Source organism: Microcaecilia unicolor, chromosome 5 (assembly GCF_901765095.1).
Source record: "Microcaecilia unicolor chromosome 5, aMicUni1.1, whole genome shotgun sequence".
In the NCBI taxonomy this organism is placed as follows: domain Eukaryota; kingdom Metazoa; phylum Chordata; class Amphibia; order Gymnophiona; family Siphonopidae; genus Microcaecilia; species Microcaecilia unicolor.
In genome coordinates this window covers 149,923,639-149,942,630 of record NC_044035.1, presented here as the reverse complement: position 1 = coordinate 149,942,630, position 18,992 = coordinate 149,923,639, and the positions used below count along the sequence as shown (strand labels likewise).

Below are 18,992 nucleotides of genomic sequence, written 5' to 3'. Positions count from 1 at the left end.
GTAAAGGATGTTCCTCCATTCTTGAGAGAGGAACTCCATGGCCATATTAACAGATGAGCCCTGTCGCTGCCGGGCAGACCATTGACTGCTGGGTGCTGTGATGTTACCTCTCCCTTGCTCGTCATCTCATCCATCGGGGAGTCTGCTGCCTTTGTGTCCTCCTGCCCGCCTGTCGGATTTGTACCCCGGCTCTTCTTTTCGGCTGGCTTGATGGAGGTGCAGTGGAGGAGGTCTCTGGCTTGGAAAGCCCTGACGGTTGGTGCTGCGGAGGACAACCGTTTGGTCCGCCATCTTGACTCCTGTGCCACTGACTCCGTCGCAGAGGAAGCCTGCCTTCAGTGTCGCCCTGCCTCTGCAAGCTGTTGCTGTTTCTTCAAATCTTCATTCGCCTTGCCGGACCTGTTCTTGTTAGGCTGGATTTCCATCATCCCTCTTGGCCCACCTGGACGTCTGCTGCCCATCTTTGTCTCCCTTACCTTTCCATTTCCCTTCTCATTCTGCTCTCCCGCCCTAACTATTGACATGTAACTGTATTTAATTTATTTTATTGGTTCATTGTAAGCCGCTTTGGGGCTGCAATTCTGTGGCAAAAGGCGGGGTATAAATGTCCTAAAATAAATAAATAAATAAAATTAGGGTGTTTTGTGGCTCTACATGAGAATTGTGATATTATGATCCCTTGTTTCATATTGTTGACGGTCTGCATTTTCCATATGGGTGGTATATTGATGTATTAGGTTCTGCCCAGTGTAATATTTATGGTACAGTAAGGTTCTGAGTGTGTTTTTGCACAAAGTTGTGCATAGTGTTTTGCAGTTGAGCAATTGTGGTTAGTATATGCTTTGAGCAACCACTTTATTCTTTGACATATGAAACGTATCTAATATCTAAATTTAATAAGGGTATTGTGACTTATTTTTATTTATTTTTTCTGTGTGTTATCAGACAATTATGGATTTAAGCTCCACCCCAACCCCACCCCCACCCCCAACCCCGCCCCTTTAGCCTCCCCAAACAGTTGGGCCACCGACCGCCTATGCACACGATCCCAGCTTTGGTGGCAACTGACACTGAGAAGGCGTTCGACCACATGCATTGACCCTTTATGCTCACAGTTTTAAGGAAGCTCAGGGTGTGTGAGGGATTTTCCTCATGGCTGAATGCCTTATACACTAACCCAAAGGGTTGTATTAAAACTAATGGGTGATATACATCCAGCTTTGATTTGGGGAGAGGTACTAGGCAAGGTTGTTACCTCTCCTCCTTATTATTTACCTTAGCTATGGAACCATTTGCACAATACATAAGGGATGACCCTGATATTAAAGCATTTCTATAGACCTCAGTATTCACAAAATCTGATTATTTATGAATGACATGAAATTTTTGCTTTTACAACCTCGTCTTTCAGTACCAGTCCTTTTACAACAGATGAAGGCCTTAAGACTAATATTGATAAGACTGAGGCTCTTAACATCTCCCTGGGTCTCTCTGAATTAGAGCAAACTAAGGCTAATTTTCCTTTCAAATGGGTCTACAATCATCTTAAGTACCTAGGGGTCAATGTTACTCCTAAACTGGACAATTTATTTCAGGTTAATTACACCCCACTATTGAGACAAATTCAGCCTGTTCTCAGGGAATGGAATAAAAATACTTACCCATGACTGAGAAGAATTTCCATACTGAAGATGACTGCACTCCTATATTTGTTTTAGGCCTTGCCCATTCCTATCCCCTTCAAGATAATACATCATTGGCAGAAATTAATATTCCAATTTATTTGGAAGGATCGGAGACCTCAAATTTCTCAGGCTGTGTTACTGATGCATAAGTAATTAGGGGGGGGACAGAGGTACCAGACCTCAAATCCTACTATCTTGCTACACAGATTCGTCACATGTTGGATTGGAAGGGTGGGAATTATGTACAAATTGAGCAAACCTGCTTGAGTTCCATACTGCTCTTGGGAATACCATGGGGGTCTGGGTCCCTTCCTGATTACTGGTCTACCCAACCTTATTGTCAGACATATCATGCAAAGTTGCAGATCGGTGACCCATACTTTGTTTGGTAAAAGTTGGAGGTCTAGGTTTACACCACTGGCTTTTCTGTTAGGTGGGGATTATACCTCGGTTTGAAATGGCTTTGGATCCATGGGCAATTATTTTCTAATGATCATTTGAAAATTTTTGAGTTATTATGTACAGAGTTTCAGCTGCAACAATCAGATTTTTATTTGTAGTTGCGTGTTAGGCACTGTTAATCCTCCGGGTTGTGCAAGGAGGTCACGACCCAGAAGATGCACCAATTTGAAGACTTATGGTCCCAGCCTGGTCTCACCAGGGGTTCAATATCTGAGCTTTATAAAAATTAGATTATATGGATTTAAAAGGCTTTAGTTTATGGACCACTGGTCAGCAGAACTCCTTCACTGACCAACAATGGGAGGAGATAGTGCAGAACACCAACTCTTATTCAATCTCTGTGCGCAATAAAGAAAATGGCCTGAAATTACTGATGCGCTGGTATGTCATGCCTCTCCAGTTGCACCACAGAGGCTTCAAGCCGGACCTGCTATGCTGGAGGCAATGCAGTCTTACAGGAACTTTACTACATATGTAGTGGGATTGCCTGGCTTCATCAAAGGGAACTTGACACTGTTTTAGGAGTGCATGTTGAATTAAGCAGGGAATTATGTCTTTCTATCATATACCCTCTGTGGTTGGAACCTTCTATATGCAAGATCTTAAAGTATGGAATTTATGCAGCTCGTTTTGTGATTGCAGCTGAATGGAAGTCCTATAACCCACTTTATGCTATGAGATGGTGCCAAAGGTTAAAAATTGTGTTTGTAATGGAACAACTGACAGCTCTTAAGAGGAACCAAATTGACAAACTAGGCCCTTGGTGGGCATTACTACAAAAGTATTTGGACTCCTCATGACTTTGCATTAAGTAGGGAAGGGGAGGAAAATGGTGCATTGGGGGTTATTGTTATTGTAAAACATTTGGCATTCATGTTGATTATGTGGATTTGTGTAATCTGATTGGCTTATTCTCAGTAAAAATTAAGTTAAAAAAATAACTGTATATGTGTTTCTCAGTAGTTAAGAAGGTGTGGTCCTTGGGAGTTGCTTTGGATTCGGCCCTTAGACTGGAATGAGGTTGTTCGTGCAGCACAGGTAAAGCTGACAATGGCTACACAGGTTTGTTTCTTGTTGAGGTTGCAAGACTTTCAACTTTGGCCGCTTGGACTATTGCAATGCTCTTCATGTAGGCCTTCCTAAGAATGTGCTGTGGAAACAGCAATGTGTTCAGAATATGGCCACGTGTTTGATAACTTTCTGGACATTGTGGGATCATGTTACCCCTTTGCTTTATGCATTATATTGGCTAACGCTTGAGTCTTTTTAAAGTTATGCTGTTGATTTTTCAGATGCTTAAAGGGATTGGACCTCGGTATTTGAATGCTCTTATGTTGCCTTATCACCCTGCGCATTACAGTCTAATACCTTTCATAATCTGCCATTATGTTCATGTTTTTCAGGGGCACCTCTGAAGTTTTGGAATCAGCTCCCTGAGGATTTTAAAGTGCTCAAAGATTACACAGTATTTCATAGCTGTTTGAAGACTTGGTTGTTTACCCAATGTTTTTCCTCTTTTGAGTGACAAGATTGAGGGGAGGGGAAAGGGAAGGGTTAAGGTAACTGTTTATCTTGTTGATGCTGCTGTAATCCGCACTGTATGGTCTTGTGGCCAAAAGTAGTGGGCTATAAGACTTTGTATTAAACTAAATTAAAATAAATTTAGTTAAGAGCATCCAAGTTTTCCCAATGACACTCTAATACCACAAGTTTTTGTAAGCGATTCCAAAACCCTGATCCACTAAATTTTAAAGTACTCTAAAACGTTAACAGAAAAAAAGACAAATTCTCCTAGTTGTGATCAGAGCACGTTCTTACAGAGAATTCATAGCGTGGGATGGTCTCATAGTCCAATGGCACAGCAACCCGCACACGAATGTCTGCTTTGCCCTGAATTGATGTTGGAGAGATGATGAAATGGTTTGAGTTGTTTCCCACTAGGTAAACTTCAAAAGCACTGTTGACTCCCTGGAAAGCAAGCAAAACATAAAATATTGAAAAATAATCAACCATGGTGAGAAAGAAATTAAGAGATTAATTTATGGAAGTTTTGCAAATGTGTACAAGAGTGAAAAACCCCTAACATATCATAATATGCATAACTATATAGGAAAACAAGCCCATTTCATTATGATTATTGTTCAGGACTTAAAAGTAAGCTATTTTATCTTCCACCCTTATAGCTAATATTCTTTCATGCATTCTCATTATAAAACCTACCTCAATCATGTTAATTTCACATACATGCTTGATTTTTGCCAATTAATTTTTATTGAAATATCTTATATTTTTCAGATTTCCGTTCATTGTTTCCTACTGACATGCAAGTATCTCCTGTGGGGACTCATTAAAAAATATGTTCACTACAAAAGCCAAGGAAAACTGTGCTAGCCTGTGTTTTTATATATTTTGTTTCCATTTTGTATTATTCCAGAGGCTGTAATATTTAGTGGTCTTGTCACTACATTACATTTGCAGTCTATTGACTAGGCGCAGAGCCAGACCTCAATTTTTGTGTGTGTGTGGGGGTGGGGGGGGGGGGCAGCTGAGCCCAAAGTGTGTGGAGGGGATATTTTGTCCCACCTCTGCACTGCTCTCCGCCCCCGCTGCAACCACACATACCTGGGGTGTTGAGGGTCCCCATGCCCCATCAGCAGAATCCTTCTTTCAGCAATGTTTGCTGCCACACTGCCTGTCTTGCTCCCTTCCCTTCCCGCATGCATTCTCAGTTTTAGAGAAATTGAGCATGTGCGAGCTGGGTAAATGCTCAATTTCACTAAAACCGAGCATGAGTGTGTGTGTGGGGGGGGGGGGGGGGATTAGGGCAGGCAGCATGGCGGCACTAGAGGAAGGCTTCTGCTGGCTTTGGAGACCCCCACAAGCCAAACCAGCAGACATTGGGGGGCCCAGGCCCCAAACGTTTCCCCATGGGTATGCCACTGCTATTCATTCTTTCCATCCTATACTTTGAAGGAGGTTGTTTGTGAACAAGGACATGCCACATGCCACAAACAGCTCTTGTACCTTCTAGCTTATGAAACTGTAAGACTATGGGGCCCTTTTACCAAACTGTGGTAAAATGTGGCCTTGGCACGTTGTTATACAGGTCATTCCCACGCACTAAGGCATTTTTACTGCAGGGGTAAAATGGCCAATTTTTTTCTATTTTCACTAGTAATGGCCATGCGCTAATTCTCCCATTCCCTCAAGTTACTGGGAGACTTGCCAGGTTCAGGCTTCAGCCCAAGTTGCATGATCTGATTCTATTGGTCATTTCCGCAGTCCCCTAGCCTTATGGGTATTCCTTTCACTCCTCCCTGCAGGGCAGAATTTTCCAACTTGGGCTCTGTATGTCACTACATATTATAAATTTATTCAGCGCTCTACTTCTCTCATCACTTTATATTAACACTTCTGCAACTATTCAACTCTCAGTATATACAGCACTTTACTCTGCATTTCACACTCCTGCAGCTTTTTGGCTTTCTCTCTCTATATATTATTTTAGCACTCCACTCCCCAGCTTTTCGGCTTTACCTTGTATACTGTCCCGTCCATTCTCCTTGTTTTTACCTCACAGTAGATTCAGTGCACTAGTTACACATATGCACCTGCCTTCCTTACTCTGTCTACATCTTTTATATCCATCATGGCTTCCCATTTGTTATCTTTCTAGCTCCTGAAATCTTATCCTACTACTACTACTACTACTTACTACTACTACTACTTGACATTTCTAAAGCGCTACTAGGGTTACGCAGCGCTGTACAATTTAACATAGAAGGACAGTCCCTGCTCAAGGAGCTTACAATCTAAAGGACAAATGTATGCTCACCATTCACCAGTCTTCTTATGTACTTACGCATATTGCCGTTTTTCCTACTAGCTCTACTCCTGCTTTTCTTTCTGCACCCGGTGAGTTTCTGTTTGCATACACCCTTGGTTTTTTTCCCTTAATTCCTCTGCATGTCACCATATAGCATCCTTTTATTCAGTGCTTGGCTTCACTCAGCACTTTATATCAGCTCTTCTGCAACTGTTCGACCCCCTGTATACATAGCGCTTTATTCCTCAATTTACATTCAGCACTTCTACAGCTTTCCAGCTCTTTTCTATATACCACCTTAGCGTTCTAATACCCAGCTCACTCCTGCACACCCTCTTTGTTTTTACTTCACCGTAAGATGAGTGCCAATAGTTATGTACATGCACTCGCCTTCTTCACTCTGTCTCCATCTTTCACATCCATCATGACCTTTCAATTGTCCGCTTTCCCCAACCTCCATATTCTTTTCTCCACAGCTTCCAGCTCTTGCATTGTATCCTGTATGCCTTGTGGCGCTATAGAAATGATAAGTAGTAGTAGTAGTAGTAGTATGTTCACCATTCACCAGCATCTTTAAAGGTATGTACTTTCTGCAGTATATCTTGTACACCTCTTAGACCTTGTTCTCCAGTATATATATTTTATCACTCCAATAGCTCCCTCTGATTGAGAACATATTTCTGAAGTTCCCCTTTTTAATACTTCTTATTCACCACTCCTTCATCTTTATTTATCTACTAGTAAAAAAGGCCCGTTTCTGCCTGAAATGAAACGGGCGCTAGCAAGGGTTCCCCCCTCCCTCCGTTGCTGTCTCCCTCTCTGTCCTCCGAGTCCCACGCCCTCCTTTCATCCCCTTCAAGTTCGAGGCCGTCCTCCCTCTCCTCTCCCACTCCCCTTTAACTCACCACTTTGTCGAACAACGACCGCGATTGTGGCGGGACCATATGTGGAGGGTTGTTTGGAGGTAAGCTGGCACGTTTTTAGTCGGTGGTCACTGTGGGGTTCGTCGATTGAAGCCATCTATCTCTGGCCATGTCTCTGCCCTCGACGTCATAACGTTTGACGTGAGGGCGGGGCTAGGAGACATGGGCAGAGATGGCTTCGGTTGGGCACGTCCTCGGCCGCTTTTGTTTGTTAGGCAGTCTGCAGCGATTCATTGGAAGGGGAGCCCTACTCCTCCCTGTTCGTTCATTTTCGTTGTTTTGTAATTGTTCCACCCTCAACGTCATCACGTCTGACGCGAGGGCGGGGCATGGAGACATGGTGAGTGTTGTGGCTTTACCACCATGAACTTACGAACTGGTGTCTGAGTGGCTGCAGTGACGTCAGTGTCTTCAGAACGTTGAGGGTGAGTTTTATTATAGTAGATTTGTACCCTTTTCATTGAGTTTTTCATGTTTACTTATGTTTTCTGCATGCCTACTCATTCTAGGCTTGATTTGGCTTGTTCACTTTTCAATTTCTCCTGCAAGTGATCATCACATACAGGTCAGCATTATGTGATATTTGCTCATAATGATATGTTTGTATTTAATATATCACATGTTATTTAGGATGGCTGTATGCTATCACTCCATGTATATTTGTTTGTATCGATTTTATATATATCTATATCTATATATATCTATATATAAATCTTATATGTTACACTTTTGTATTTATGTACACATATGTTTATGTATCTGTATTTGATCTGAATTGATTTTATTCTCCAGACTCCTGAGGCAGGCATTGTTTGACAAAACATGGTGCCATGTCGAGTCTTATCTACCAATAAAGAACATTTTTATACTTTTTGTCTCAATTTTTTGGAAGTGTCTTGTTGATCACGCTACCTCCCTGCTTTTGCTAAATATTACTGGAAATGTACACACTCCAACCTGGATATCTCAGTTCCAATTTCTATACTCTGTCTTAAATGGGGCAGAAAGTATGTTAATGCTGTAAAATATCACAACTTTGTACAACAGCCTCAAAGTGTTAAATGATGCAATAACCTATTCAATACAACTTTTGCTTTAAGCAAAGCACGCTGTGGGATAGACTTCTTTTCTAAATATCTGGTGTGTGGTGCTTAACTGATGCTATTTCCAATGACAACGCTTGAAAAACAACATTTCTCTGCTAGGGATTTCAAACACAACTGGATCAAGTCTGCTTAGTGTGAGATTATCAGTCAGCTGCATGTAATCAGGGACAGGAGAGTAAGCTATAAGCATAGGTATATGTACATGTATGTGACACCGGAACGGAGTATTCATATCCAACTGCATTAGGGATTTCTAGTTCTGTTCTTTTTGGGAAAGAGAATACCATCCCAGAATGCAATTTACTCATTTAAAAAAAGAAACAATGGGAAAAGGCTTTGTTGCACCCTAGGACATTTGATTGACAGGAGACGGCATCATGCTATCTATGTAGCTGTCTATGCCCAAAGAGGTTTAATTGCATCCCTATGCAGCAGTCACTATCTTAATACATTCAAAATATATGACTTTGTATAGTGGCAAGCTCCGCCTACTAGCTTCAGGCCACATAATGAGCCAAGCAGGCCCCTGCCATCTCCTGTCAATTAAACCTTCTTGATTGCACCTAACATGCAGATGAATATAAGTGTTCATGAAAATGTGCAACAAGAACACCAATTAGTCGATATACAGCCCATGCAGTCAGTGGTTTTAAAGCCGCTGACTGCTGTAGTCAGAGTTAAGCCTAGGTATTCAATGCCGAGCCATGCCTGTGCACCAGAACTGAATATCCAGGCAGTGGTGTTCCTTGGTTGCCTGCCACCTGGGGCGGATCGCAGCTGCGAACCCCCCCCAAGGTGCAGCGTCATCCATTCCCCCACTGGTGCATTGCGACCTCCCCCCCCGGGGGCAGCATCGTCATCCCCTAGTACATCACCTCCAAGCCCCCCCCCCCCGGATGCATTCTTCTTACATGCTGGGGTACTGGGAGCAGCCTTGCAGCTGTTGGCTCCGCCGGTTCCCTGCTCCCTCTGCCCTGAAACAGAAAGTAACAGCAGAGGGAGCAGGGACCTGCTCCCTGCACCCCTCTGCAGTGTGCACCCAGCACAGACCGCCCCCAACACCCCACCCTCAGTACGCCGCTGTATCCGGGGTCATCCACAGACCTGAATGCTATGCAAGTGCCACCCAATATTCAGTGGCAGTACCTGCATAACTAAGTAGGCAATGATAGGACAGCCTTATGTGTGGTCCTATTTGCCTGCTTAGCTACGTTGGCACTACCAGATCCTCCCTGACTTTGCCCATGGACCATCTCAGCGCTAACTGGACAATGCCAGGGCAGTCAGCGCCAATACTTAGCAACACTGCATGGTTAAGTACTGCTGAATATCAACGGCAGAGATGCTAAGCATGATTCAAGTGGGCAGGAGCATCTCCTTTCCATTTAAATCACACTGAATATCAACCCCAGAGGAAATAAACAGGATAACAAAGGAAAACTTTCAGCTATAATGCCCCTGTATCAATCCACGGTGCGACCTTACTTTGAGTACTGCGTTCAGTTCTGGTCATCATATCTCAAAAAAGATATAGAGGGGCATAATCGAAAGGGGTGCCAAGTTTTCCTGGGGACGTCCTCACTGGACGACCGGCGAAGGGACGGGGAAACCCATATTATTAAAATAAGATGGGCGTCCATCTTTCTTTTCGATAATACGGCCGGGGACGCCCAAATCATGAAATTTAGGTCAACCTTAGAGATGGTCGTCCCCGATTTTCGACCATAATGGAAACCGAGGATGCTCATCTCAGAAACGACCAAATCCAAGCCATTTGGTCGTGGGAGGAGCCAGCATTCGTAGTGCACTGGTCCTCCTGACATTATTATTATTATTAGCATTTGTATAGCGCTACCAGACGCACGCAGCACTGAACATGCCAGGACACCAACTGGGCACCCTAGGGGTCACTGCAGTGAACTTCACAAATTGCTCCCAGGTGCATAGCTCCCTTACCATGTGTGCTGAGCCCCTCAACACCCCCCCCCCAAAACCCACTTCCCACAACTTTACACCACTACCATAGCCCTAAGGGGTGAAGGGGGGCACCTACATGTGGGTACAGTGGGTTTCTGGTGGGTTTTGAAGGGCTCACATTTACCACCACAAGTGTAACAGGTGGGGGGGGGGGGGGTGGGCCTGGGTCCGCCCGCCTGAAGTGCACTGCACCCACTAAAACTGCTCCAGGGACCTTCATACTGCTGTCATGGAGCTGGGTGTGATACCTGAGGCTGGCATAGAGGCTGGCAAAAAATATTTTAAAAGTTTTTTTTTTTTTGTGGGAGGTGGTTAGTGACCACTGGGGGAGTAATAGGAGGTCATCCCCGATTCCCTCCGGTGGTCATCTGGTCAGTTTGGGCACCTTTTTGAGGCTTGGTCGTAAAAGAAAATGGACCAAGTAAAGTCACGCCCTTCTTTTTTCCATTATTGGTCGAGGACGCCCTTGTGTTAGGCATGTCCTAGTCCCACCTTTGCTATGCCTCCGACATGCCCCCAGGAACTTTGGTTGTCCCTGCGACGGAAAGCAGTTGGGGACGCCCAATATTGGCTTTCGATTATGCCGATGTGGGCGACCCTGGGAGAAGGACACCCATCTCCCGATTTGTGTCGAAAGATGGGCATCCTTCTCTTTCAAAAATAAGCCTGATAGCGGAATTAGAAAAGGTTCAAAGAAGAGCGACCAAAATAATAAAGGGGATGGCGCTTCTCTTGAATGAGGAAAAGCTAAAGAGGTTAGGGGTCTTCAGCTTGGAAAAGAGATGGCTGAGGGGAGATAAGATTTAGGTCTACAAAATCCTGAGTGGTGTTGAATGAGTAAAAGTGAATTGATTTTTTACTCTATCAAAAACTACAAAGACTAGGGGATGCGCAATGAAATTACATGGAAATACTTTTAAAACAGATGAGAACATATTTTTTTCACTCAACGAATAGTTAAGCTCTGGAACTCATTGCCAGAGGATATGGTTAGCATATCTGGGTTTAAAAAAGTTTTGGAGAAGTTCCTGGAGGAAGTCCATAATCTGCTATTGAGATAGACATGTGGGAAGGATTGGTAGCATAGAATGTTGATACTATTTGGGTTTTTGCTAGGCAGTAGCATATCAATGGTGGGGCGGTGGGGACGATCTGCCCCAGGTGCAGGCAGTAAGGGGGTATGCAGAGAAGGCACGCGGCTTTCAGTTCTGCCAGTCCCCTGGCCCCCTCTAACATTACTTCCTGTTCTGGGCCAGGGGACTGGCAGAGTAGAAAGCTGCAAGCTTGCTCCGCGCATCCTCTTGCTGGGAGGAAAGGTCAGGTGATGCGCTTCAGCGGAGGGGTGTGATGCACCTTGGGGGAGTTGTGATGCGTCAGAGGGGGGGAGGGGCGCAGTGGTGACCCTGCCCCAGGTGGTGAACAAGCTAGAAATGCCACTGCTGCCAGGTATTTGTGACCTGGCTTGGCCACTGTTGAAAGCAGGATACTGGGCTAGATAGACTATTGCTCTGACTTAGAATGGCTATTCTTATGTTCTTATGAATAAATATTTTCATGACGTTAGGTGATTAAATTTACAGATGACAGAAAACTATTCAAAGTTGTCAAAACACATGCGGATTGTGAAAAATTACAGGAAAACCTTAGAAAACTGGAAGACTGGGCATCCAAATGGCAGATGAAATTTAATGTGGACAAATGCAAAGTGATGGACATTGGGAAGAATAATCCGAATCATAATTACCTGATGCTAGGGTTAACCTTAGGAGTCAAGAAAAAGGTCTAGGCGTCCTTGAAGACAATAAATGAAATCTTCTGCCTAGTGTGTGATGGTGGCCAAAAAACGCAAACAGGATGCTAGGAATTATTAGGAAAGGGATACAAATTAAGACCAAAAACATTATAATGCCTCTGTATCGCTCCATGGTGTGACCTCACCTTGAGTATTGTGTTCAATTCTGGTCAAGGTATCTCAAAAAAGATATAGCGGAATTAGAAAAGGTTCAAAATGATAAAGGGGATGGAACTCCTCCCAGATGAGGAAAGGCTAAAGAGGTTAGGGCTTTCAGCTTGGAAAAGAGATGGCTGAGAGGGGATCTGATTGAGGTCTATAAAATCCTGAGTGGTGTAGAATGGGTAGAATCAATTTTTCACTCTTTCAAAAAGTACAAAGACTAGGGGCACTCAATTAAATTTCATGGAAATACTTTTAAAACAAATAGGAGGAAATATTTTTTCACTAAAAAAAAATATTTCAGCTCTGGAACTTGCTGCTGGGTTTAAAAAAGGTTTGGACAAGTTCATGGAGGAAAAGTTATTGAGATGGACATAGGGGAAGCCACTGCTTGCCTCGGGATTTTTAACATGGATTGTTGCTACTAACTGGGTTTCTGCCAGGTACTTGTGACCTGGATTGGCCACTGTTGGAAGCAGGATACTGGGCTAGATGGACTATTGGTCTGACCCAGTATGGCTATTCTTATGTTCTTATGTCCAATCTCAAGCCTTTTGTCAAAATGTAACCCAGGGAAGCATATTCCAATATCAAGGATAGAATTTAAAAAAAAGTCTCAATATCAAACCAAAAATGGATTTTCAATTTTCTCTTAGGAAAGCCTCCAAACTGTTATAGGAAGGGACCAATTAAATGCACGAAGGGACGCTAATGGCAAAACCTGGTTGAGCGTGACAGCTGAGAGCAGACGACACGGCTGAAACCCCCTCTTATATGTCCCCTTCCTATCCTAATGCATAGATAAGAGAGAACTAATCATAGGGCTGCATGCTGGCTGGTGACAGGCCCTGCTTTACGCTGAGTTACAGAAAGACCACTCTATCCCACTTTCCCCTATTTCTGCCTCGTTTGCTTTTTCGACCATGCACCTTGTTAAAAATCAGCTCTAATGAATGCATACTCTCTCTATATACCCCTTTGGATAAAGTAGGATGCTTGCTATATTTGTTTACTTAAATACATGGAAATAAAGGATAACAAAGAAAAAACATATTCATTGGATTAATTTAACACATTTCTTGACTAGCTTCAGAAGCTGATAATCCCTTTTTTGGGCTAGAATAGAATGAGCAGATGACATTATTAGTAAATATAAGTAAATTATAGAAAGGGACAAGGGAGATATGATACAGATATTTAAATACTTGAAAAGTATTAATATAGAAACACATCTTTTCCAGAGAAGGGGAAACATAAAACTAGAGGACATGAATCGAGGTTGTGAGGTGGTAGACTTAGGAGTAGCGTCAGGAAATTCTTTTTCACAGAATAGGTGGTCGAAGTCTGGAATGCCCTCCCGAGAGAGGTGGTAGGGACAAAAACAGTGATGGAATTCAAAACTGCATGGGATGAACACAAAGGCTCTCTAATTATAAAATGGATGGTATTAAAAAAACCCTAAACTTAAATGGTTGCATGTGTATGGCTGTGTCAAGTGATGCTTAGAGGGTGACTCAGGCTGTGAAGAACTAGGGCTGGTGCCGGGCAGACTTGTACAGTCTGTGTCCCGTATATGGCAATCTGGTTTAGGATGGGCTGGAATGGGCTTCAACAGCAACTCTAGTAGTTGGAGTGGAGGAGTGGCCTAGTGGTTAGGGTGGTGGACTTTGCTCCTGAGGAAGTGAGTTCAATTCCCACTTCAGGCACAGACAACTCCTTGTGATTCCGGGCAAGTCACTTAACTCTCCATTGCCCCATGTAAGCTGCATTGAGCCTGCCATGAGTGGGAAAACACAGGGTACAAATATAACAAAAAAATAAAAAAACATAAGGACTGGGCTAGGAGGACTTCTATGGTCTATGTCCCAGAAATGACAAAGAAAGACCATGATGAAGTATTTTACATCACATCCATTGTTGATTTAATCATGAATTCATAAAGCGTATGACTGTTGGGCAGATTGAATAGACCGTTCAGGTCTTTATCTGCCGTCATTTACTATGTTACTATCAGGGCATTTTTGAAAGAGAAGGGCGCCCATCTTCCGACACAAATCGGGAGATGGGCATCCTTCTCTCAGGGTTGTCCAAATCAGCATAATTGAAAGCCAATTTTGGGCATCCTCAGCTGCGGTCCGTCGCGGGGATGACCAAAGTTCACGGAAGCATGTCGGAAGTGTACCGAAGGCGGGACTGGGGCGTGATTAAAAGATGAACGTCCTCGGCCGATAATGGAAAAAAGAAGGGCGTCCCTGACGAGCATTTGGTCGACTTTACTTGGTCCATTTTTTTTCATGACCAAGCCTCAAAAAGGTGCCCAAACTGACCAGATGACCACTGGAGGGAATCAGGGATGACCTCTTCTTACTCCCCCAGTGGTCACCAACCCCCTCCCACCCTAAAAAAAAAATGTTTAAATTTTTTTTGCCAGCCTCTATGCCAGCCTCAAATGTCATACCCAGCTCCATGACAGCAGTATGCAGGTCCCTGGAGCAGTTTTAGTGGGTGCAGTACACTTCAGGCAGGCGGACCCAGGCCCATCCCCCCCTTACCTGTTACACTTGTGCTGGTAAATGGGAGCCCTTCAAAACCCACCTGAAACCCACTGTACCCATATCTAGGTGCCCCCTTCACCCCTTAGGGCTATAGTAGTGGTGTACAGTTGTGGGTAGTGGGGTTGGGGGGGGGTTGGGGGGCTCAGCACTGAAGGTAAGGGAGCTATGCACCTAGGAGCAATTTGTGAAGCCCACTGCAATACCCCCTATGGTGCCCGGTTTGTGTCCTGGCATTTCAGGGGGACCAGTGCACTACGAATGCTGGCTCCTCCCATGACCAAATGCCTTGGATTTGGTCGTTTTTGAGATGGGCGTCCTCGGTTTCCATTATGGCCGAAAGCCGGGGACGACCATCTCAACATTTAGGTTGACCATCTCTAAGGTCGACCTAAATGTTGAGATTTGGGTGTCCCCGACCGTATTATCAAAACGAAATATGGACACCCATCTTGTTTCGATAATAGCAGTTTCCCCGCCCCTTCGCCGGGATGTCCTTAGAGATGGGTGCCCTTAGAGATGGTCGTCCCCGTTCAATTATGCCCCTCCATGTTACAGTGATAATGTGAAAGGGAAGTAGGAGAAGGTTCAGTGATCAGAAGATGGCAGACAGTAGGTTTTAATGCTCGCAATGCATTAATGCCCAGATGACCATGCAACCAAGTGAGAAAGGCGGCTGCCAAAAGAGGGGGCTTTCCAATTTCTCCAAATACAAAGAGAAAAGAGAAGAAATAGATTTTTATAAAAGGTATGCTTAGTCATCATTTGGTGACTTTCTCAAGCTTATATGCCCCAAATGCAGATCAGGGACAATTTTATGACACCCTGAGGGAGAAACTGCAGGGTTTCTCAGAGGACACTAATTGTGGGAAGGCACTTGAATTGTAACTTATGTTTTATTCTTACTGTACACCGCCTTGAGTGAATTCCTTCAAAAAGGTGGTAAATAATTCCTAATAAATAGAAAAATAACTGTATAGGCCAGAGTAAAACCCTTGATTTCCTGTGGCAGCTCAAGGGTAGATTCTATAGCAAGGGATTATGAAGAATTTCTATGCTACATTTAGAAAAATCTATATGCAATTTTATACTAAATATCAAGCACAAAAATCTCAATTTTATTTACAAATGTTAACATTTACATGTTAAAAATAAAAAATAAACCATGAAACAATGAGGCATTTTATTTCCACATTTCAATATTTTTACTTTTCAGTTGTTTCTCCCATATCTCTCTCGTCTTACCTCATACCTCTTTCATAACATTTCTCCCACCTGACCATTTCTCACCCTATTTTTCTTCTATTTCCAACTTTTTTCTTTTTTTCCCCACCCAGTACTTCATTCCTTCTTCCCTTTCCTCTCATAGAAACATAGAATCATGACGGCAGATAAAGGCCAAATGACCCATCCAGTTTGCCCTTTCTCAATAACCACTAGCTCCTCCTGTTCCTAAGAAATCCCACATGCCTGTCCCACGCTTTCTTAAATTCCGATAGATTCTTCCTAAGCCTATTTTTCCTCTAAACTTCATCCTATGCCCTCTCATTCTAGAGTTTTCCTTCATTTGTAAAAGGCTCACCTCCTGTGTATTAATATCACTGAGGTATTTAAATGTCTATATCATATTCCCTCTCTTCCGCCTCTCTTCCAGTGTGTATATGTTGAGGTCCATGAGTCTGTCCCCATATGTTTTATGACATAGACCATTTACAAATTTGGTAGCCGCCTTCTAGACCAACTCCATCCTGTTTATATCTTTCTGTAGGTGCAGCCTCCAGAATTGCATGCAGTATTCCAAATGGGGTCTCACCAGAGACTTATACAAGGGCAATATCACCTCTTTTTTTTCCTGCTGGTCATTCCTCTCGTTATGCACCCAAGCATCTTTCTGGCTTTGACTGTCGCCTTTTCTACCTGCTTGGCCACCTTAAGGTCTTTGGACACAATCATCCCCAAGTCCCGCTCTTCTTCCATACACAGAAGCACCCTATATTGTACCACTCTTCAAGTTTCATTAGATCCTTCCTCATGCCATCCAAACCCTCTGGGTTGTCCACCCTACTACAGAGTTTGGTATCATCTGCAAAGAGACAAACCTTACCAGACAGCCCTTCCGCAATATCACTCACAAAGATGTTAAAAAGGAATGCCCGAGGGCCGATCCCTGCAGCATACCACTGATAACATCTTTTTCCTCAAAGCAAGCTCCATTTACCACTACACTTTGTCTCCTCCCATTTAACCAGTTTTAAACCCAGTCAGTCACTTTAGGTCCCATACCAAGGGCATTCAGTTTATTTATCAGTCACCTGTGCAGAACCGTGTCAAAAGCTTTGCTAAAATCCAAGTACACACATCTAGCACCCCTCCCACATCCTACTGTTTGGTCACCCAGTCAAAGCAATCAGATTCATCTGACTGAACCTGCCTCTAGTGAAGCCATGCTGCCTTGGGTCCTGCAGTGCATTTGATTTGAGAAACGTCAAGATCCTTCACTTTAGAAACGTTTCCATTAGTTTACTCACCATCAAGGTCAGACTGACAGTCTGTAATTCCCAACCTCCTCCTTACTTCTGCTCTTGTGCAGACGGACCACATCCACCCTTCTCTAGTCCTCCTGGACCACTCCAGACTCTAATGAGGCATTGAAGAGGTCAGACAGCAGAGCCACCAGAACATCTCTGAGTTCCTTCAGTACCCTCAGATGTATCCCATCAGGCCCCATCGCTTTGTCTACTTTTAGTTTAGCTAGCTCCTCATGAACACAGTCTTCTGAGAATCGGTCCTGGTCTACCACACATCTAACCCCTTAGCATTTGCTTTCTGTGGTCCTAACCCTGGCCTTTCATCCATGAACACAGAACAGAAATAATTGCTAAGCAGTTCAGCTTTATCCTTATTGGCTTCTTCATATTTCTCCCCCTCAGCTTTGAGCCTCACAATGCTATTTTGGCACTTCCTCCTGTCACTTATATATCTGAAAATGTCTTGTCCCTCAATTTTACCATATTGGCTATCTTTTCTTCCATTTGTCTTTCCTGACAGCTTTTCCAGGTATTTTTGCCTCTCTTCCTCTTTCTGAGTCTTCTTGTAACTTGCGAAGGCTAATCTTCTTTCCCTTACCTTTTCAGCTGTGTTCGAGAACCAGAGCGGCCTTCTTTTCCTCTTACTCTTATGTAATTTTCTGATATAAAGGTTAGTCGCCTTTAAAACAGTTCCTTTCAGTTTCTCCCACTGCTGTTGTACTTCCTTCAGCTGTTCCCATCCAACCAACTCTTCCTTGAGAAATTCCCCCATCTTGGCAAAGTTAGTTCTCTTAAAATCTAGGACCTTCAATCTTGAATAAGCCCTCTCCCCTTTTGTCTTAATATTGAACCATACTACTACTACTACTACTACTACTATTTAGCATTTCTATAGTGCTACAAGGCATACGCAGCGCTGCACAAACATAGAAGAAAGACAGTCCCTGCTCAAAGAGCTTACAATCTAATATTCGGTGATCACTAGATGCCAAATGATCTCCCATATTAACATCAGAAACAATGTCCTCATTTGTAAGCACGAGGTCTAGAATAGCTCCATCCCATGTTGGTTCCGTCACCCACTGCTGAAACAATTCTTTCTGTAGAGAATCCAAGATCTCTTTGATTCTAGTCGACTCTGCAGCAGGGGTGCCCCAATTGACGTCTGGCATATTAAAATCTCCTATCAGTAGTACTTCCCCTTTCCTAGCTATCTTATGGATATCTTCTATTAAGTCTCTGTCTATGTCTTCTGACTGTGAAAGTAACCTGTATATTACACCAACGTAAATACATTTTCCTTTTCCTCTTACCAGTTTAACCCACAGCGCTTCTTTCACCTCATACATCCTGCAGTTCTGTCACTTGGATATTATCCTTAACATATAACGCTACTCCTCCACCCTTTTTCCCTACCCTGTCCTTCCTGAATAAATTACAGCCAGGTATAACTACATCTCAGTCATGGTTCTCCATGAACCATGTGTCCGTGACCGCCACTATATCCAAGTCGGCTTCTATCATTTCAGCCTTTAGATCTAGGCATTTGTTTACCATACCACGGGCATTGGTATGTAAAGCTCACCAGATGTTACTCTGTTTTTCCCTTTCTACTCCTTTCTGCCTCATCCATTTCCTTTCCTATCCCTTCTCTAATCAATTTTTCATCTCTTTCTTCTCATGCATCCACCTCCTTCTTATCTTGCCAACCAGTAGCACTGATTTGACTGCCTATCTGCCAATCAACAGACCAGTGCCAACTAACTCCAGATTCTCATACTCTTTATATAAGCAGTAATAACAGAGACACATGGTGTGGACATTGTTGGCAAGGTGGGAATGAATGAAATTCAATGGAACTAGACTACAAGCCAAGGGTTTACAAAAGGTTGGGAGGGAGCCACCACAGGAGATGGTAAACGATATCAGGTTACAGGGGAGAAGGGTGATAGAAGGAGAAATTGGATCTTCAGTTGGGG

At 43.5% G+C, this 18,992-nt stretch overlaps 1 protein-coding gene across 1 annotated transcript in view; it reads right to left on the bottom strand.

Annotated features, from left to right (window-relative positions):
- CDH23 (cadherin related 23) overlaps positions 1-18,992 on the bottom strand; it is a 1,475,307-nt gene that overhangs the window by 907,531 nt on the left and 548,784 nt on the right. Inside the window, exon 10 of the mRNA XM_030204991.1 lies at positions 3,966-4,115. Coding sequence (XP_030060851.1) covers positions 3,966-4,115 — 150 coding nt within the window. The remainder of the gene's footprint in view (positions 1-3,965; positions 4,116-18,992) is intronic.